The sequence below is a fragment of the Pavona decussata genome, unplaced genomic scaffold (genome assembly GCF_977016875.1).
Source record: "Pavona decussata unplaced genomic scaffold, jaPavDecu1.1 SCAFFOLD_366, whole genome shotgun sequence".
Lineage (NCBI taxonomy): Eukaryota > Metazoa > Cnidaria > Anthozoa > Scleractinia > Agariciidae > Pavona > Pavona decussata.
In genome coordinates this window covers 330,441-352,500 of record NW_028145742.1, presented here as the reverse complement: position 1 = coordinate 352,500, position 22,060 = coordinate 330,441, and the positions used below count along the sequence as shown (strand labels likewise).

The 22,060-nt window shown below is 39.0% G+C and overlaps 2 protein-coding genes and 2 pseudogenes across 3 annotated transcripts in view; all 4 read right to left on the bottom strand.

The window, feature by feature from the left end:
- The window catches only part of LOC146452550 (uncharacterized), a 43,173-nt pseudogene extending 32,210 nt beyond the window's left edge, over positions 1-10,963 (bottom strand). Inside the window, exon 1 of the transcript XR_014859679.1 lies at positions 8,341-10,963. The product of XR_014859679.1 is annotated as an uncharacterized LOC146452550 (transcript). The remainder of the gene's footprint in view (positions 1-8,340) is intronic.
- LOC146452551 (uncharacterized) lies at positions 4,156-5,408 on the bottom strand (annotated as a pseudogene).
- Positions 10,964-11,061: 98 nt separating the features above from the next.
- Positions 11,062-12,928, bottom strand: LOC146452549 (uncharacterized). The gene has a single exon (XM_085097549.1). It carries the CDS (start codon positions 12,101-12,103, stop codon positions 11,066-11,068), a length of 1,038 nt encoding a protein of 345 aa, XP_084953675.1. The 5' UTR covers positions 12,104-12,928; the 3' UTR covers positions 11,062-11,065.
- Positions 12,929-15,928: 3,000 nt separating this feature from the next.
- Positions 15,929-21,701, bottom strand: LOC146452548 (uncharacterized). Its single transcript, XM_085097546.1, has 2 exons — positions 21,431-21,701; positions 15,929-17,769 (listed from the first exon to the last, which is right to left on the bottom strand). The coding sequence occupies exons 1-2, from the start codon at positions 21,625-21,627 to the stop codon at positions 16,866-16,868; spliced, it is 1,101 nt and encodes a 366-aa protein (XP_084953672.1). The 5' UTR covers positions 21,628-21,701; the 3' UTR covers positions 15,929-16,865.
- Between the last annotated feature and the right edge of the window lie 359 nt (positions 21,702-22,060).

Genomic DNA, 22,060 nt, shown 5'->3' with positions numbered 1-22,060 from the left:
AAATTTTCGAAAATTTCGTCGAATGGAAAGCGCCCCTGGGAACGATGTAACGGTGAGATCTCTGTTTCAGGTTTCAGAGACGTAAACGGGTAACAGTTGTTGGGCAGCCGGTTGGCTAAACAATCAGAAAAGAACTTCAAGGACTCATAAGGTTGCTACTGAAAAAAATAATTACTAAAACTCACACTTTATTTACAAAATATCATTTAATTGAAATGCTACAAATGACTGTTACCACGAGTTAGTCAGGGGCAGCCGACGAGAACATTTAAACAAAATACTTAAAATGTTGTGTCTTTTGTTCCCAGATCGTTTTTATGGCCTTTTGAAGGCACATTGGTGTAAGCTAATGCAGTTTGATCTGCATGTTCAGATAATATGCTTTTAATTAGCTTAAAATTCAAGTTGTAGAAAGTTTTGGGAAATGAATTCACTAGCTGTTGTTGGCTTCATTTCACAAAAATACTAGCTAACTTTTATTGGCATGTTTGGCCCTTTCAGAAACGAAAAGAATTGCTGAATTTTTCAGGGCTGTGAAAGTTAACCGTTTTTCCACAGAAGTGAACCGTTGAGAGCCCCTGCTAAGTTATCTCAGTCACCACAGGGAGGTTTGTAAGAATCATTACACACACTTGAATTACAGTGGAACCTCGATTTAACGAACCTCTATTTAACGAAGTCCTCGATATAACGAACGATATTCTATGTCCCGGCCAAAGTTACAGTAAAATGTATGGAATAGAACCTCGGTATAAAGAATTCTTCGATATAACGAACATAATCCGGAAGCCCAAACGTAAAATCTACCTCGATATAACGAATTACAATGTCAACACGCGACAGAAGATAAACGCTGAACAGATCAACACTCTGAAAGTGTCGTTTTATTGTAAATAAAAGCTGTGCGTCTGCTCAAAAGTGAAAATAATTGCTACTGAAAGCCACCATGCTTAATGAATTGCATCTCAAAACGCGGCACTTCTGGGTGACGAAAATTGCATTGAATTGCGTGACAGGAGTCACCTGTGTTGAAAATCAATCATTAACTATGACCTCGATATAACGAACATTTTGGTCGTTTCCCCTCAAGTTCGTTATATCGAGGTTTTCGATATAACGAACCCTCGATTTAACGAACAAATTTGGCCGGTCCCCAGCGACTTCGTTAAATCGAGGTTCCACTGTAGCAAGACCAGCCTAATATCTACACGAGGGATGCTTTCCATTTAGCCAAAACGTTTTGGTTGAACTTTTTGAGTTTGCAGCGCCGGGACCAAATGAAAATTTTCAGAACAAATGGACGCCATTCAAAGGTACATTACTTTTTCCATTCCAACGGTCAGAACAGAAATTAGGGGCCGACCATTTAACTCTTGAGTGGGGGGGGGGGGGGGGGGGGGGAAGGGGGTTATTTTGAAAAAAAGCTTTCCTGCAAGCGCTTTTTGGAAGAAAAAAGTTGCATGCAGCACAAACGTAATAGAAAAAAAAATCTTGCACTGCTGTAAGAAAAAAATGTTGCAAAGGCATTTCATCATTTCGGGGGGCTTTACAAAATTCCAGCAAAACTGCAACCATTCTCTTCCCTCGCTCCCTTTGAACTCTGGATTTGGTGATGCTGCAGAATTATTGCTTCATATGTGCAATGCATTATTAGCTTATCACTATAGCAGTAATGGAGGTAATTTTTTTTTTATTAAAGAATCTAGTTTTAATAGACAAAGAAAATTTTTTTTTTAATTTTCAATTTTTAAAAGAAACATTTTCATGTAATTATTTATATAATATTTTTGCAATGCCTTTCTTTCTAATTAAATATAATATTTTTACGATGTTTTAGTAATGCACCTATCAATGTCTAGCCCCAATGTGGGGAGTGCAGGCATACCCAGGGGCTATTGACGATTGGCATTTTCAAATATTTTTGGTCAATAAATTTCAAATTCCACACCCCCTGCCATTTCAAACCTTAATTCTTGTTCAAAACGTCCCCTCCCTTGGACAAAGTTTACAGGTCAGATGACTTACTTATGCTCGCACTCCCCCTGTTGGGGCAAGACATTGATAGGTGCACAAAAAGTAGCTGTATATTTCATGAAAAAAATTGTGCTGCAAGATAAAAATTAACAGCAGCAGTAAACATGGCTGAAAACTGCAACGGTGTCCAATCAGTAAATGAAGCTATTCTATGATTGTCACATGCAAGGCAACTGTGACATTAGAAATTTATTTATTTTTTAATATACATATTCAGTAAAAAAAGAAACAGATCCAAACCTTTCCTGTTGTGACTTGTCAACCATAAATAAACAAATAACAATAACATGTATCTATATTTTTCTGTTTTTATATTTTCAAATAAAATATGTCTTTAATATAATGATATTGATACATAAATTATAATAGCTTAGGGGCCGACCATTTAACTTTGAGGGGGGAGGGTGGGTGATTTCTGGTCAGCAAGAATTTTTTTTTTCTAGCAACCTGGTGGGCAGGATATTTTTTTCCCTCCTCATTTCTCTGCAGGATTTTTTTCCTTGAAAAAGGGTCATGTGTTTACATATACAAAATGTATTAGCATTTACATTGTGGTCATTGCAGTAATACTAATAGCCCTAATATGGAGCTGCAAAGCTATTAAGCTATTATAATTTTTCTATCAATTTATTTGAAAATATTAAAACAGAAAAATATAGATACATGTGTCAATCATAGAATAGCTTCATTTACTGATTGGACACAGTTGTAGTTTTCAGCCATGTTCATTGCTACTGTTAATTTTTATCTTGCAGCACAATTTTTATTCATGAAATATACAGCTACTTTTCATGCACCTATCAATGTCTTGCCCCAACAGGGGGAGTGCGGGCATAAGTGGGGCATTTGACCTGTGAACTTTGTCCAAGGGAAGAGACGTTTTGAACAAGAATTAAGGTTTGAAATGGCAGAGGGTGTGGAATTTGAAATTTATTGACTAAAAATATTTGAAAATGCCAATCGTCAATAGCCCCTGGGTATGCCTGCACTCCCCCCACTGGGGCTAGACATTGATAAGTGCGTTACTAAAACATCGCAAAAATATTATATTTAAATACTGATAAATAAATATGAAGCAATAATTCTGCAGCATCACCAAATCCAGAAGGGAGCAAGGGAAGAGAATGGTTGCAGTTTTGCTGGGATTTTGTAAGGCCCCCCAGAAATGATGAAATAGCTTTGCAACATTTTTTTTCTTACAGCAGTGCAAGAATTTTTTTTCTATAACATTTGTGCTGCATGCAATTTTTTTTCTTCCGACAAACGCTTACAGGAATTTTTTTTTCAAAATAACCCACCCCCCCCCCCTCAAAGTTAAATGGTCGGTCCCTTACAACATTTTAAGGCTTTGCAGCTCCATATTAGGACTATTACTGCAATGACCACAATGTAAATGTAAATACATTTTGTATATGTAAACACATGACCCTTTTTTGTGGAAAAAAAATCCTGCAGAGAAATGAGGAGGGGAAAAAAATATCCTGCAGAGCATTTAGAAGGGAAAAAAAATATTCTGCCCACCAAGTTACTAGAAAAAAAATTCATGCTGACCAGTAATCACCCACCCCCCATCAAGAGTTAAATGGTCGGCCCCTAACTAGTATCTAATCAGATTGCCTCAAAGTACAATATATATTTTTCCGAACAGCGGCTGGTAATCGAGCCTATTAATGAATCCCAGGTTCACAGTAGGATTGAATAACTTCTCAAAACTTCCATGGCAGGGCGCCCGTGTTTATGCAGTCAGATACCCCGAGTTGTTTTCGAACAATTATTTTAAGTTGAGTTGAGCTCATATTGTTGAGGCTTCATTAAAAGTGCAATTCCTGCTCACAAATTCGGGATCAAAATACTAAGTACTTTACGGATTGGCTTCAGAATCCCCATTCGCAACATGCCAGCCACTTTTAAAATTTCAAACTAGCGGATTCTACGACCACAAACTCTGTATAATTTCTACGTGTTATGCAACTGACATCTACCATTGATTTCTAAGTATCATAACAAGTCATTCATTTTGGCTTGAAAGCTGAACCTTGTTCAAGACCTCTCTTTAATTTCAAAAATGTACACAACAAAGGTCGTCTGACTCGTGATATATTACACATCACATAATACCAGTCGTGTAAGATTTCAGAAATTTACTACCGAGGAAAATAATTCGTAAAACAAGGCCTCAGTTTATTTCTCCGAAAGTCCCTCAAACAGCGATTGCCGTGGCTTCACAAGTTTTCGAACAATGTGCATAGAAGAATTAAAACTTATGGTCAAAGTGAGGCCAATGGCTACAGTGCGGAGAGCCGTGAGTTTTAGGTTGGCTAAGGATCCTTGAGAATTGAGAACAAAATAAAACACGGCCACAATGTCGCTCTCAACGTAAGCACAGATCATACAGATGCTTATGTAGAAAACATACCGTGTCACAACTTTGTGCTTGTTTAAGGTTAATATGAAAAGCACATTGCAGACCGTGCACAAAGTGTTGTACGTGACAAAATACGGAAAAGGTTTGCTTAAGGAGCAATATGGCACTACTACCCCTAAAATTAAGAAATAAATGTTTGATGCAAACCAGTCACTTCGAATCAGTTTTGAAAATTCAGTTTGAATGGTCCTCGTTTTTTTACAGGCGAACCGACTGTACATGAAAAAACAAAATATCTGAAAAAATGGCCAAACAATATCCAAATAGAGTACAGACACCCGTGTGCCATACACGTCGTCGTCAAATCTAAAAAAAGACAACCCACCGCAAGATATACCTACAGGGAGAGCTGCTATTGCAAGAATCCCACATAAAAAGCCTACCGCAATTTCGCGGAGAGGAATCTTTCTGATAATGTTCACACATCCAGTGCCTCGAGGCTGTCTCGTGTAGTCATTGATGACAGTCGTCTGTGTGGTAAGTAGCGGGCTTATCCTCGCCAGCTCTATCTCGGTGGTAATTTTCGATGGTTGAGTGGAGATGTGATCCTTCCGTTCCATTTCCTCCTTCTTCCATGGTTCGAATTTCAGCTTCGTTCTCATCTGTCCGACCATTGTTGTTTAACTGTTGACTGCCAGACATCCAACAGAATTTCTTTGTACGTCTAAGCCACTCCAGAGTTATTATCGGTCCAACAAGGAACCAGTAATAAAGTTTGTCTAGATATTTTTGCATTTTTTTCAGTTCATCAGAAGGCTCGAGAACTATCTCCACATTAGTCAGGTCAGCCGTATTTAAAACGTTATGATCAACAACTGCATCTTCATCTCCAGACATGTTTTTACACCCGTTATATCCCTTCTTCCAGTAAACATATAAAACCGGAATGAACAATTTGTCCCCATGCGTCGGCGAAGAAACATTGATGTTTGACTGTGACCAGTCACCAAAATATATTAACACAGTATATCCTGCATTCTGCGCATTCACTGCCAGCTTTTGGAAGGGACATCTCGTGTAATCATTATTCTCAAGGGTAACGAGAGCGACTTTGTGCAATTGAACTTTTGCTTTACTTACATCTTCCAGCACTTGACATGCATCTGTGAGTTTTAAATACACCGCCAGACCATTTAAACGGGAGTCTTGGTCGCCTGATATTGCCTGTATAAAGGAACTCAGTGAAGGTGATTTAAGTGAAATGATCTTTTCCAATTCACATTTCACATCTACCTTTTGTAGAGTTAGTGTTGGATAATGCTGGTTATAAAACCTGTACGAGCCCCAGTAGGGGCTGTACAAAACCCAAGCTATTATTATTGCCAAGAACAAAATGCAACCGCCTATCACAGCACACTTTTCCGACATCTTCACCATATCAACCACGATCAACCACTCCCTGTACATTCTCGTCCCCAGAGCCTCCAGTCCCTCTTAGCCCGCGGGGCATTCGCACTTGGTCCTCATGCCCAGCCTCCAGCGGCTAAGAGGACCAGGCGGCTCTGGGGACGAGAATGAACACTCTCTTGTTTTCAGTCGCTTTTCACACCTCCATTTCGAACCCAAAGAATGCCCTGGGCACCACTTTTTTATTCGTTTCATCCCCCAACCTATCCCCCAAGGTATAAACCGGTTATTTGAGTATAGCTTTTTGCTTCTTTTTTTTTAGCTTTTTGCCGCCCCTGAAGAAGAAGGGCAATAAAATTATTTTAGCTGTCCGATCAGCCTTGCATTTAATTTAACGTTTTATTTCAGTATACCTCGCAAGGGAAGTGGGGAATTTTGCGTTTGATTGGGATCGGTGAGGAATTTCAAGCGGATTTATTATCTTGTCTTACAGAATATAAACGCATAGGTTTTTTTTCCAGGTTTGTGAGTATTGTGGAGTTTTAAAGGACACGGCTTTTCCTTTTCGAGTGAATGGCTGCTTAAAAGGGCTTCAAAACAATTTTTCAAGGCTTTATACATGGGTTTGTCCCGCAAGCACGAAAAGCTAATTTTAGAGCTGATAATTTTTCCTACAAGAGAGGCATTTGAGCCCCTCGAAAAGCCAAACTTCAAAGGTTAGAAGAGGTTGCCTCAGGAAGAGGAGGAAGGGATTTTATTTAGGTTTTAAAGAGACATTGGTGCATGACGGCGCGAAATGATAATAAGTCACTGGAACACCTCATGACGTGGAATGCTTAATGGACAAAAACATCTTGCGACACAGATAAGAGCTCCTCAGTATTTTTGGTGCAGGAGTGCAGCTCGCTTCTCCAAACTCTGACCCTATTTCAGACCACAATATATAACTTTCCAGTTTGAAATTCCTTTTTCAGACCTGACTTCTAAAATTCGTATTCATTTTTCAGGCCTAGTTTCTAGAATTCATACGCGTTAATGGAAAATCCGTACCCGTAGTCAGAATTTCAGACCAAAATGGTTAACGTCTATATCTTATTTTAGACCAAAACAACTCAAAAACCACGCCCTTTGGCGCCGCACATACCTATATAGCTTATATAAGGCAGAAATGTAGAACAAGACGCTCGGAAGTTTTCGTGACCTTTAGATTTCAACGTTAGTTTTATAGATTAATAATTGTGTTTAACGTAGAAAGAACACACTCCTAATTGCGTTTGGAGTCGAGGTTGTATGGGAAACAATCAACAAATGAATGGATCTTGGGAAGCGTATCTGGCATCCCAGCAGATTTTGCCGAGGAGGATGACTGATCATCACCAACTTGGCAAAGGTGAGAGAGCCTGCAATCGAGATCATCGAACGCGCTCCCTAATCTTTGATTATTACTAGTTGTATTTATAATGTAGTAAATTTTGTATTTTGACTCTGTAATTCAGCTATATATCAGCTGCAGATGAGTTCAATGAACGGTTTTTATTTGTTTATCTCGCCTTCTTGGCAATTTGGGACTACGCAGTTCGAAAACTTTGGTCTGTATCTCGTGGTAGGTACACCTTACGCTAGCTCAGCGGACAAGGCGGTTTTGTATTGATGTATCCTATGCTTCTTGGGTCAACAGTTCCATGATTCACGAAATGATAGAATTAAAACTGTGTTCTACGTAGTTCCAGGGGAGAGGGTGGAGGATTACTAAATTGACTCTAGTTCAAACTTATACAAAATATATGTTATAGACCACATAGTTTGCTTTATTAAACTAATAGAATCCAAACTATACTGACAGTCACCTTTCCTTGTCCCAGGTTTTCTTTCTAATTTCATGGCTCAATTCTGTTTGAGAAAAAATAGGAAATAAACCTCTGGGACCAGCATAAAAAGTCACTTTGTTTTAAACTGATATTTTAAATTATAAACCGTATATGTATAACTAAAATGGTAAAGCTATAAACCTTTTTCCTACTAATAGGCTAAGAAATTTACACCGGTTTCAGAGTAATGTGGTGAAAGTCATTCGCAAATTGCGGACTTTTTAATTATTCCTTATTTCAGACAAATGTATCTTAATTCCTCATTTGAAACTAAAGCGGCGAAATCTAACCTTTTGTAATCGGCTTCAGTAGCCTATTTCAATACAAAATGGTAAGGCAAAACAGCCCTGAACTCGTCACCATGCATGCAGACCCAACAATTTTACCCAGGGAAGCACGAAAGAGAATACGCGACATCCGACAGGCCCCTTTTTTGTTTTCTTTTTTTTCTGGTACGTGAGCTATGCCTATGATTACACACATATTAATTTTATTAACTATTTAAAATCCAAGAGGCTTTAAAAAATATGTTAAAAGCCTTACTGAGTCTCCCAACAAATATCTCATGCAGTAATGAATGTTTGTAACAATTTCTTTTTTCTACTTAAGTTGCTTGTAAAAAACAAGTACAAAGGCTGCATAGAGCAGGTTTCAAATGAGTGTCACAAAACCAATCACAACAAATGCAAAGAGCACTATCAACCAATCAGATTTCGTAGCAAATACATGTATTCAGCGTCAAGAGCGGAAAATTGCGTGCGAGCAAGTCACAGCCGGCTTTGCATCTCATTGGTTGAGAACTTTGGCGCGAGTTTTGCAAACCAATCGCAAAGCGAAGTAGCGCAAAACCAAAGCAAACGCGAAATTACCTTCGACACTTAATTGAAAACTGCTCTAAGGACTTTTTGTTATTAAGTGGCAGTTTCTATCGTCCTCATTTCAAAGGCATAGGAAGCCATTTGACGGTCGCCACAACCGTAGCACTATTTTCAACGACCGTCTGAATTTTGGCAACCACAAGAAATGAATAAAGGCATCCAAGCGACCTTTAGGAACAACGTGATATTGCCAATATCCACCCCTGCACGCAAATTAAGTATATCTTGATGGGTTTCTTGCTTCGTGTAAAACCAGATATGTTGTACTATGATATGAGGAAGAACGCACACAATAAGGATCCCTGACAACAGCAAAGTTACAACTGTGAACTGCTTCTCGCTGATCTTGTTGCTGCGAGTCGTGCCCGCGTGTCCACGCGTGTTTGGAGTCTCAGAGTCAGTCAGCGATTCTCCGAATTGCCGAGATGTTTTGGCAAGTTTACGAAACGACCTCAATAGCATGAACGAAGTCAGTATGAGCAACACGGTAATGGGAGTTGGGTGAAGGTGGAGACCTACTTCATACAAGGTTTCTGTTGAGACTCCAGCGAAGTATAATGAGATGAACATGGTGAAATACACGCACGAGATAACAGTATAAGCGATAACCTTGCGCGTCGTCACGATTGAGTGATAGCGTTGCGCGCGGAAATGATATCGCGATGTACTGCGACAAAGTCAAACCAAGGACAAAAATATACGAGGAGGCAACAGGAACGTAAGTATAAAGAGTACCAAAGAAGGCAAGACTGGCGTAAGGCTGATCAAGCTTCAGAGACCATGTTGTATATTGCTTTATCTGATACATCAAGAAGAAAGGCTCGAAACACACCCCAGTCGTGAAGTCCACCAGGGCCAGAGCGACGATGAAATAAGTAGCAGGAGTGCGGAAGCATTTCAGAGGATCTTTGAAGATAGTTAACAGCAGTAACACGTTGCTGATGATTGTTATTGGTGAGAGGACCATCAAGCAGATAGCACTGCCAAGCTGCGTGTTAAGGTAGAACGTTAGATCAGTATTATTATCCATGTCTTATCGAGTTCTTTGATGTCGTTTCGATTCAGTACACATGCAGACCGCGATCAATCACTTTCAGTGGAGCAGGTTTCGCTTTGAAGCTAAGTTTGAGGTAAATCAAGAGTGCTGGCCAGACTCATTCCCTTACTGACAAAGTTTCAATCGATTTTCAACTCAGCCGGCAAAGAGTATCTCTGACACTACTACAACACTTGACAACTCTGTCTGGATCGAGACAAAACATCCTTTGCTTTAATATGACCTACCAGTGACACGTGTCGAGGAAAAGAATACGCGCTGATTATAGAAGGTGATGTCATCCCAGAACCACTTACAATGGGGAACCAATACTGATTGAACAAAATATCAAAAGCCGATTCCTTTGCCAAGTGTTTGCGTAAGTTTTTAGTCTGTTGCCTCGGGCTTTTCTCGAGAAACGCTCCAATATTGCAATCTTGTGGTTGACACTCTACGTAATATTGATCCAGGATTTGGCTTCGTATAGCGATAAAGATCTTAATTTTGCAAACGAGAATCGTGGTTAACCGAGGCGATATTTAGGCTATGTTGAAACCTAAACTGTGTAGGTAGGAAACTTTCATGATCCAAACATTCTCGGAACAAAACTTTCACAAATCCTAAAACTGTGTCGATGCAAACTTGCGAGGGCCCAACTGTGTCGGTACAAATTTGAGAGGGTCCAAACTGTGTTGGCACAAATTTGAGAGGGCCCAAAATGTGTCGGCACAAATTTGAGAGGGTCTAAACTGTGTCGGTACAAATTTCAGAGGGTCCAAACTGTGTTGGTGCACGTACAAAGTTGCGAGGATCCAAACTGTGTTGGTACTGACTGTGTCGGTACCGAAACTTGCGAGGACCCTAACCGTGTCAGTAAAAAACTTGAACGGGACTAACGCTTTACACTGAAGTTTGGAATTGTATAAAAATGCAGTTCTTACGTGGCATATTTATTGTAGAGTCCAACAAGGTTTTCACACTGTTAGGTGATTTTACATGTAAGGAGGGGAGACTGATGTGGATCCAAAAATGACCCGCCGTTAGTGGAAAAAGTACAAAACTCGCGCAGACAGGCCATTAAAAATAGCGAGTAAAATGTGAATAAAACCCTTTTATAAGTATAAACGTTGGCGTCATCGCAAACTAATATCCTCCGTTTCGAGCCCAAAAGAAGTCTTCGTGGGAGGGACTACTTTAGTTCAGTTGACATTTGGTTCTTTGTTTTCTCTCAGCTGTCCATCCTGCGCAAATTTCAATATCCAAACAACTTGGGTTGGCAAATAATTACAGACTGAGCAAATTGATATTTATTATATTAGTGGTAAAATTGCTTTTTCTTGGCCAGAACTACGATATGACTAAAATATGGACCTAATACCGTCGATATTCGGTTTGAACTACACTTTAATTAAAGTAATTTTCATCAGTTGGCTTAAGGCCTAGTCTCGTTTTTAGGTGGAGGCTGTAAACGGGAGTTCTACTGATTTGATGATGTTGATGATTCGGGTTGCCGGTGTTCTTCCATCGTTTTTATTTCCGTGGCGCCAGGTTCTACCTGACTAGCTCTGCACCCTAACACTATTTTTAACGACCTCCTGTATTTCGTCAACCTCCACGCATAAATAAAAGCGTCCGAAGCGATTTTTAGGAACATCATCCCATCCCCAATAGTAATCCCTGCGTTTATGTCCAGTCTCTCTTGTCGTGTTTCGTGCTTCATGTAAAAGCTGACATGACGAAGTATGATATGAGGAAGAGTACACACTATTAGGATCCCAGAGAGCAGCAAAGTAACAATCGTCAACTGCCTCTCACCAATCTTGTTGCTGAGAGTCGTGCCCGCGTGTCCACGCGTGTTTTGAGCTTCAGAATTCTCCGTACCAGCTCTGAGCCGCCGGGATGTTTTGGCAAATTTACGAAACGACCTCAGTAGCATAAACGAACCTATGATGAGCAAAACGGTGATGAGTGTCGAGTGGAGATGGAGATCCACTTGAAACAAGGTTTGTAGCTGCACCCCGGCGTATGGCAACAAGACGAACACGGTGAGATACACGCACGACAAGACAATACACGCGAGGACTCTGCGTGTGGTCACGATTGAACGATAGCGGTGTGGGAAGGTTATCGCGAGATACTGCGACCAAATTAGACCAAGAACAAGCAGGAACGACGAATTCAGGCCCACGTAAGAAAACAAAACGCCAAACTGGGATAAGCTTTTGTACGGTTCACGCAGCACTAAAGACCACGTGAAATATCTCAACATGCGATCTATTATGAAAAAAGGTTCGATAAACACACCAGTCGTGAAGTCCACCAGGGCCAGAGCGACGATGAAATAAGTAGCAGGAGTGCGGAAGCATTTCAGAGGATCTTTGAAGATAGTTAGTAACAGTAACACGTTGCTGATGATTGTTATTGGTGAGAGGATGATCAGGCAGATTGCAGTCCCGAACTGTGTGGTGAGGTAGAGTGTAAGATCTAACGATGAGGAGTGAGTGTTGTTTGTCATGGTTTGTCAAGAGCTTTAAAATCGAGTTCAGTTTACTCCACGTTCAGGAGCACGGTCAGTTATCGCTAGTTCTCGATAGTACAGTTAATTCAGATACACTAACCTTTTGAATTCGGTCGAATCAAATGTTCGTCCAGCTTGCTTCCTCGCGAAAATTTGAAATGAGTTACAACTCACCCAGAGCAGCAAAGAGATTATCAAAATGAGTTTTCTTCACGTGCGCTTAGCTTCTCTTCATGGACGCATAAACCAGTCCCAGCAAGACATCGCTTTCCAATGGATCAAATGAGACAACAAAAAAAGGAGTGTTTAACAAGCTTTTGCAAACTCGGCCAGGACGGGTGATGCTGTGGAAATAATGAAGGTTTTGCTAGAGTCAACCGAACTTGAAGATTAATCTTTCGTCTTGGAGTCAATGCATCTTCCCCGTTTAACTTGTTTTTGCCCATTGAAATTCAAGTTCCATTTTTCGTTTTTTCATTCCAGTTTTGCAGAATTTCTCGGAGGCGTTTCTTGTTCTTTGATTTGCAGTGGTAATAAATTGAGAGCAGTTCTTGAGAAACGATTCTCGTTTCATTGACCTAGCTTCAAGGTTCGAACTTGTTTCTGATAACACTTTCACCTTGTAGCCGTCCGAATTCAAAGTTCACATAATTATTCTGAATTTAGGCTGTCAATTTATAAATATCCTCTTTTGTGTCTGACCGCAATTTAAGTACAAGTTTTTAGTTGGTAGCAGACTATCGTCTCTTGCCTTCGGCCGGATGCTGTACAAAACACCGCAATAAAAAGCAGTAAAAGACGAACAGGTTTGTTTGGCTATCCTTCGTCAGTGTTATGCACAATTGAAGAAATAACAGTTTGCCAATGTGAAGTTTACTCAGGATCGGCAAATATATGACAAAAATGATCGCAAAACGTTGAAATCTGTCAGTTTTGCAGCCAGGTGTTCCGATTTTGAGAAGATCAATTATTCAAAACTGTCTGAAATTTCAGAGTAAAGTGACAACTGAAATATATCTTGCTGGTATCGTCAATGACAATGGAAGCTTTTTCTTTACACAGCGTCTTGTTCCGGACAGTTTTAAATTCAACAAGATGCCCCTAATGGCATTTTCATGGGATGCTTTATGTGGCCTCAATTATTTCCATTATATGCTTCGCAGATTTTTTAAAAGTATCCTCCCTTCACAATTGAAATAATTGAATAGTTTTATTCAGAAAGACTGTGTGATCCCGGGTGTGATATTTTATCGTTGTGTTACTGGAAATCATACCGGAAATTACTCTCTGATAACGTCATGACCCCGTTGGGCGCTGGGCAACACTGACAGATACATCAAAAAATGCAGATAAGAGGATCTAACTTACGTTAACTATTGAAAAATAATCAATGTATGTAAAGGTGAGAACGTAAGGATCAAAGCGTCCGTATAAAGCACGAGGTATTCTTCTTAACAAACGCTTTCCCCTGTATAGTAGTTAGGTTCCCACTTAGCAGTCTGACAATCCAGTTACAAACTGGGCCCAGTTGCTCGAAGCATGGTTAGCGCTAACCTGGGTTAAATACCATGACAACCTATAGGTTTTAATATCTCTTAACCAATGGTTAGCGCTAACCATGCTTCGAGCAACTCAGCCCTGGTCTAGCTTGCTTCGCATTGAATTATTCGATCTGTTTGTCAAAGCGTAATTTCTTCGCTGTGAACTCTCCAATTCTAGGAGAGAGCAGAGTTTAATGCATAAATTAATGTGTAGATTTGAAGCTACTACGAAGGAAAAAAAAAACAGATACCCGACCGAAAACTTGACACGGTCTGCCCTTTGGGCATCCCGAGTAATTACCCTAGTACAGCGATTCTTTTGCCGAGAGCATTCAGTGTATATTTACGTTCTCCATAACACCACAATTGCGAGGTCTACTGGGAAAAAAACTGAACAGAAGAACCATTATTTCTACGGGAAAAATAGACGATATTAGAAAAAAAAAATGTATATTATGTGGCTAACCATGACACAAGGAAAAGCATTTGGCTCGTTCACGTGACAAACTTGTAAACTATACTTATCATAACATTGGTTTTATTTCTCTTTGAGGTAATATGTTCTATCCAATCTTTTGTAGCCTTAACGGATCAAAGTTTGCCCCCAAGGCAAAACGTACCCAAGAAATAACACATAACGCACACTAACTAATGGAAGACATGACAACGTGCTTGTTTTGCCTCGCCGCTTAAATTAAAGAGAAAGTTATATTGCAAGCGTAGTGTTCTTGTTTTGCCTCTTGGCTTAAAGAACGAGGTATTTCATATATCTATGTCTTCAATTAGGGAGCGTTACGTCTTACAAATGAAGGGACGTTTTGAGCGGTTTATTTGAAATTTTCTTTTAACAGTTTTATTGGGTGCTCCTCTTGCAATATATAATGTAAATTAAAAAGAAAGAGGTAAGACCCAAAAGGGGCAGGTACAACGGGACGAACGTCCCATGCGAGGCACCGCCCCTGGATTTCGACCTAAATTAAAACAAAATGAAAATTCAAGCATTCGTTAAGAAAAAAATAAAATAAAATAAGAGTGGCATGGGCACGTTGGGACTAGCGTCCATGTACTGGGGTGGTTGAGTTTATATACCCTCGACAGTTGAGTCCTTATTAACTTTGCGGACAAAAAGTGAAAAGGCATAAGCGAGAAATGTGCAAGCTTACAAACATAGTTCCAAAGTTTAAATATTCTGTTAAAGTACGAGGCCTGAAAAGTAGATGTTTTACAATATTACAATAATACAATTTTACCGATCAAAGCTATGAAAACAGTCTGAAGTATTCAGTTCTTCATTCCAAACTTTTTTGATATTTTCCGCCTCCCTTGCATCATGGAAAAAAAAAATACGAATAGCAACTTGGTCAGTTAGAAAAAAATCTTATCTACTGCAGTTCGTGCAACGTTTTACATCTACTACGTGTAACTTTGACTGAAACTGATTGTTAGGCGGAATTTGTGAAACTAACGCCTTATCAAAAGAATATGACAATGGACTGTTAGGGCAGGGTACACCGTTAAGATGTTTGTTTTAGAAATGATGGATCAGAGAATTAAATTGATAAGCAGTATTTGTTAAAGTGCCAAAGTGAACCCATGACTTTCCTACAGAGCGTTCACCCAGCCGTAGTTGCTCCCGCGCTTACAGTGTGTTTGTTGTGCATAGCTCTGGATATCCGAGAAAATTTGGCTTCCGTAGCCCTTTAAGCACGAACAGTGATCAGCATCAAATTTCTCCTTGTAATATCAATGCTTATACAACCCCTGAGGTCATGAGAATTAAGGATATGGTCACTCAAGGTGAGTTTTCTTGATATTTTAATAACTTCTCCCCACTACTTTTATAAGAAAAGTATGGGGACAACATAGGAGAATTTGTACTTTGATATTAGGGGTTTAAGTGCTAAGGACCGCGCCTTTCGAACAAAGATGTTTTGCGCAGTTTCTGACTATACGCGAAAAACAGATCATAGTAAGGGTTGCTGGGATTGAAAAACAAAATCAGGGACAATCACACTTTTTTTCGAAGATAATCAAGCTTCAATTTGAAGACAAACGCCATACATTGTAATGTACTTTAAAGCTTTTTAGAATTATTTCAATTTAAGGACGGTGCCTACTAATACCCAAGTATTTTTGCGCAGTTTATAACTATGCGGAAAAAGCAGATTTTAGCAAGGGCTGCTGAAATCTAAAAAGAAAAAAAGTTGGGGGCAACCACGCACTTTTTAAAGATAATTAAGGGACAAATATTCTAAAAAGCAGTAAAATACAAGGCAATGTATGACGTTTTTCCTCCAAGCTTTATTATCTCTGAAAAATGCAGGGTTACCACCAATTTTATTTTAGGATACCGAAAGCACTTGCTAAGTTCTGCTTTCTCTGCATAGTTTTAAACCGCGCAAAAATATCCCTGTATTAGTAGGCACCACCCATAGGAAACCCGAGTATCTCGAGATGTGTAGAACGTATGCGCAGTAACAAAAGTACATGTAGGCACCGTCCTTTTAAAATTATATCTGAAAAATGCGTGATTACCCCTAATTTTCTCTTGGATTCCAATAGCCCTTGCTAAGATCTACTTTGCTCGCATAGTAATAAAATTGTGCAAAAATCCCTGCACTTGGAGGCATCACCCCGCTAATGATATGCAATTGTGACATTTACATGTACAGAGGCACTAAGCGTTCTCCTTTGAATTCAGTGTATCAAAACACTGAAAATTACGACAATGGGATCCCAAACTCCAACCCAATGCAAATACCTTCTCTCTTTGCACTTTCCTATTCCTTTATTTCCCACAAAACAGACAAGGCGCAGTCCCAAAACCGAGAAAGCAGAAATTTAACATTAATTTCCGAATGAAAAATAAATTTTAAAACCGACATCTACAGAGGAAAGAGGTGCCGGTTTTTGTGAAGGTCCATCTTTTAATTCACATTGCCAGAATATTTTTTAATACACCTTGCCACCTTTGCAACAACAAACTTAACCCACTTGTAACACCAAGATCACTATAATTACAAACCTGAGCCATATCAATATTTGAGGAGGAATTGGCACACCTCTCATCATGACCTCACCAAACCCTGTTTCTTATTTCTTTGTAATAAAGTTTGTGTTAATAAGCATAAAACAATAGGCCAACCAGGAGAACAACACTCTCCAACCCCGGCCTGGTTCACTTTTTACTGGTATGCTAAAAATTTTGCGCATATATGCTAGTCATCATCATCTTTTGGGATCACTACATATCCCTCGGAAATGGCTTCTGAGAAATTCCAGCCCTGTTTAGGGGGTGGTTTGTTCTTTGTGTCCTTTTCGTTAACTTGTACGTTCAATTCTTTCTCCTCTGCATAGTTTGACCACAAAACTGCAGCAAGACCACACACGATAAAGCTACCACCGAAAAACTCCAACAGCTGCAATGATTTATGAAGAAAGATGAACGACAGAATTGCGCAGAACAAGGACTGAAGGGGCCATGAAGCGGTGACAAAGGTTGATGGTGCCTGCATGTTACACCATGAGAGAAGCAAGTAACACATTGAGGAGGTGATTAAAATGGCATACACTAAGCAGTAAAAGGCTTCTTTGGAGAAACTGGTGAACTTCTCCGGCTGGTTGATGTAGGTGAGAGACGCAAGCGCCATGAACATGGCACCAAAGAAGTAACTCCAAGCTGTGACTGCCATAGGTTGATTCTTCCATATTGAGTATGGCTGATTGAATATGTACTTTTTCTGAATGACATAATACACAGCTGTGCTTGCAGACTGGGCAAGAAGACAAATGCATCCTAGAAACTGACTCCCTACAGATGAGCCGCTAACAAGCCAAGACTCTTCAGTGGGTTTGTCATCGTGTCGGAGTTTTCCTAAAGTCATTGTCACAGCTCCAATAACTGCGAGAAGAATGCCAACAATTTTGGCCAAGCCATAAGATTTTGTAAGCACTGGAGGTTTTTCTACTCCTGATAGCATAGCTAGAAATGTACTCCAAACAGGAACAGAAGGCTGAAACATGGCAGCCATGTTTGCACTCGTTAAGTAAATGCCAAGAAGAAAGAGTAGCTGACCAATGAACATACCCGTGAGGCCAAGGACCATAAACAAGGGGATACTCCTACACAAGGAACAAAAACATATACATGTATAACTGAACATAAAGGAACTTTGTTGAACTTTTAGTCCTTTTTAGCTTTTTCTTAAAAAATTTTTATTTATTTATCTAAATTATCTATTAAATTATCTATTTATTTAAATTTGTCACCTTTACATGCATAATTTACATTTTATCGCCTTGCAGGGTATATATTAAGTTGTCAATTTTATTTTATTTTTACTTGAAAATGATGACATGGAGTCATCGAAACGTAGTGAAAAAACTTCTTTTGCTTATTTTTATCATTAGATGTTTAACTAAATCTTATCTTATTCTTAAAAATTGTACCTGTTAATACAGTTATTAACAGTTTGATAGTCAAAGAAGGAGAATGGGTAATTCTCCATTGTTAAGACTTTTCCCTTGTTTGTATGCCCTTTTCACACACACCCAAAAAAACATTTGACCACAGGTTTAAATGTAATAAATGTCATTGCCTCATATTTTGCATATGAAAAACATTGCCCTGCCATTTATGGTATTCCATAGAAATCTTTGCATAAGTAATTTTCCTGTGCCACTCAATCAGTAAAAGAAATATTCAACAGACTGGCAACATTTCTTGAAAGTACATAGTTTTGATAAAAAATTAAAAAATATAAATAGGAAATGCTCATTTGATGAAAAAAAGCCTTTGTAGGCCGCAAGGAAAGCCAGGATTTTTTTGTGGAATACTACCTGTTGCATACCGCAGAATATGCAATGGGTTTCTAGCTTTCTGATTGGCTGTATCCTCTATGGCATGGGATAAATCCTATATTGGCACAGAGACTGATTGTCATGTAAGATACTTAGTTGCATATTTAATTTTTGCAAATAGGCCTTATCACGGTTTTCGACACCATTTTGATGAGTAGGCAAACACTTCTGACATAACAGTGTTTGTATGGGAATCCGATGTCAAATAATTTTCATAAAACATCGCTTCTGAAAAATTCATGAATTGGAAACTTTTGGAACTAGGGAAAGGATTTTAAGAAAAAAATTGCCAGAAAGCGTCCAGTCGTGTTTTGAACTTTCCATACATTTCCCTGTATTTTTTCCCGCGAACTATTTTTAGTAGCAGTTCTCGGCTGCTGCTATACAGACAAATGTATGGAAACTTCAAAACACGACTGGACGCTTTCTGGCACAGCTACATCCCTCTAATTTTTTTCTTAAAATCGTTTTCCTAATGCCAAAAGTTTCCAATTCATGAATTTTTCAGAAGCGATGTTTTTTGAAAATTATTTGACATCGGATTTCCATACAAACACTGTTATTTCAGACGTGTTTGCCTACTTGTCAAAATGGCGTCGAAAACCCTGATATTTAGGCCTATTAGCAAAATGCTTAGCTTATCACTTTTCTAGACAATGCAAGCAACCTTCACAAATGAGATATGGACCCTTCGACTGATTAATTTTGTTCACAACTACAAATGCCTCACTTGTCTTGGTTCAGTTCTCATATACAAAAGAAATCAGTTGAAGTGACTTACACAAAAGACATACTGATAATCAACTGATTTTTGGCAGAGATAGAAGGCAATTGGTTGTTAATAACCATTTAGTCCAGTGTATCTGCCATTCCTTGTTTAGGAGATTAAACAACTCAGAAATCTTCCCAGTTATTTTCACAAGAGATACTGATGTTCAACAGATTTTTGGCAGAGATACTGTAGAAGACAGTAAATATTGGTTATTAATAAACCATTTAGTCCACTGTATCTGCCATTTCTTGTTTAGGAGAGTAAACAACTCAGATATGTTCTTAGGACTTGTTTTCACAAGAGATACTGATGTTCAACTGATTTTTGGCAGAGATAGAAGACAATTGGTTATTAAATAACCATTTAGTCCACTGTATCTGCCATTCCTTGTTTAGGAGATTAAAATACTCAAAAATTTTCCCAATTGTTTTCACAAGAGATACTGATGTTCAACTGATTTTTGGCAGAGATACTGTAGAAGACAATAAATATTGGTTATTAAATAACCATTTAGTCCACTGTATCTGCCATACCTTGTTTAGGAGATTAAACAACTCAGACATTTTCTCAGTTGTTTTCTGCTTGGTTAAGATGCCAAACCTCTCATGCACTGAACCAAATGACACAGCATCTGAATCATTTTGGTTTGGCAGATTTGAATTACAATGGAATATAGATTATTCAAACCTTCAATTTTTCGAAAGTCCCAATTGTTTGAGACAAATGTTATTTCCCATGGTTTGCTTTGGTCAGATTTTTAAATCTGACTTTTGGAAAGTCCCATTTTTCCCTGGGAGGTTCAAAAAATCGATTTTCTATACCATGGTTAATGTCACGACACAGCAGAGTTTACCACATAATAATTATGCCACACCCTATGAGAAACCCTGTGACGACAATTTCCATCGACAGGCAACACCTTTCATGCACCAAACCTAATGCATAAACTAGAAATACGTGACTCGCAAAACTTCGCGAAGCTGGGGCTGGGTGGAAAGCCCTCTTTACTTGTATTGTAGCATCAAATAAGGAGATTAAAAGGGGCATAGGATTTTTTTATGAGCTTGGTCTTTTCGTAGTTCCACAGGCTAGTTTGCGGTTGAAAATCTATTTCTGACGCGACGTAATGGACAACGGGCGTGCAGTGCTGTCATGTTCGATGAATTTATTTCCCATGGAAAATTATTTTACCGCGGCCATAAAACGTGTAATTTCTTCAATGCAATCTTTCACAAAAAAGATTACGTACAGAAAGGGAAAAGATTCTGGAGAGATAGTTCTGTATCCAGTAAATATTGATGAACATTGCAGTTGAAATTTGATCATGCATGCACATTTTTTCCGATGTATGCAAATTTTGCTCCAGACGACGCCAGACAGTCTGACGTCATTCACACTTTGTTTTTCACTGTTGCTAGCCAACAGTGCGGACACCTTCAAAGATATAAACATATCTACACATATATATATATAAATATATTTTTCGCTCGAATTCGCGCGGCTTAGCTCCGCTCGGGCCGGCTCGGCCTGACAAATTTATTAACCTCGCTTCGCGAGGAATTACTATAATGTATTTTATAATATAACAAAGCTCATGATTGGCTAATAGGCCTGGTAGTGTAATCAGTCAAGCATGAAAATATCATGCACAGGAAAGGTTTGACGAATCGGACTTGACAAAAAGCATGTGCCATTTGAATCAGCCATCGGCCATATTTAACAATGTGTGCCATCTGAATCAACTTGCCGCACCAAAGTCAAATGTAATATTGAACTAGGTATGGCGCATGAAAGACACAACGTCTGAATCGGGCCTAAGCCCTTGAGATGAAACTGTTTTATTTACATAAGAATGAAAACAAAATTTTCAACACAGTTACTGTAATATTTTCAAGCTGTGATTCAAGGGGTTTAACACTATGATATAAGTAATTTTCAAGTTTAACCAAAACAAAAGTTTAAATTTTTGCTTATATTCTCGTATTTCCCTTTTCAAACATACTACATATTTCACAACCACACTTTGTCTCCCAGGTAACTCAACGTGATCGAAGACAAAATATCGAATATTTTTCTCGCCAGTGAGGCCCTATAAACCAGAAAATAAGCCCAAACTATAAAAAAAAAATAATCTTAAGTACTAAAGCTTACCTTAGAGAAGGCAAACTAACTTTACCCTCTACAAAAAAGGCTGCAATTAACATCACAGGGAAAGCTCCAGCGTCTCTCAGCAAACAGAACACAAGAGGATCAGCTTTACTATCCTTGGCAAAAACGGTAACAATGACACCATACGCTCCAAAACCAAGCTGAGCAGCCACCAAGGCACACCAAACTCGTGGCGACATGTTTTTGCGTTGAAATTTACCGTTAAAACATACTTCTGAAGGGATCAATTCCCTGCAAACGTCACATGACAGCCATCTTGAAAACTAATTTCCTCTTCATGTAAGGCAGTGAGAAGTGTGAACGAACTTAATGTCACGCACGAACTCATGAAGTCACACAAGACGAGCCTGCAGCTCCCGAGCCTACATGCATGTAGATAAAGATGATTGTCCGTATTATCGAGGTATCTGAAAGCAGAGGTTAGACTGATAGAAATACATTATTTTTCCAAACCAACTATTTGTGAATTAAATTTGAATATTTGTTTTTGCACTATGAAAAGGTGTTGAACAATGCGAATTCTTCATTTGTACTATAATTTCTTAACCTGTGAACAGCGTCCTTAGTTAGGAATGGTGCAAGAGTTGACGGGCGGAGCGTCTGACATCCCAC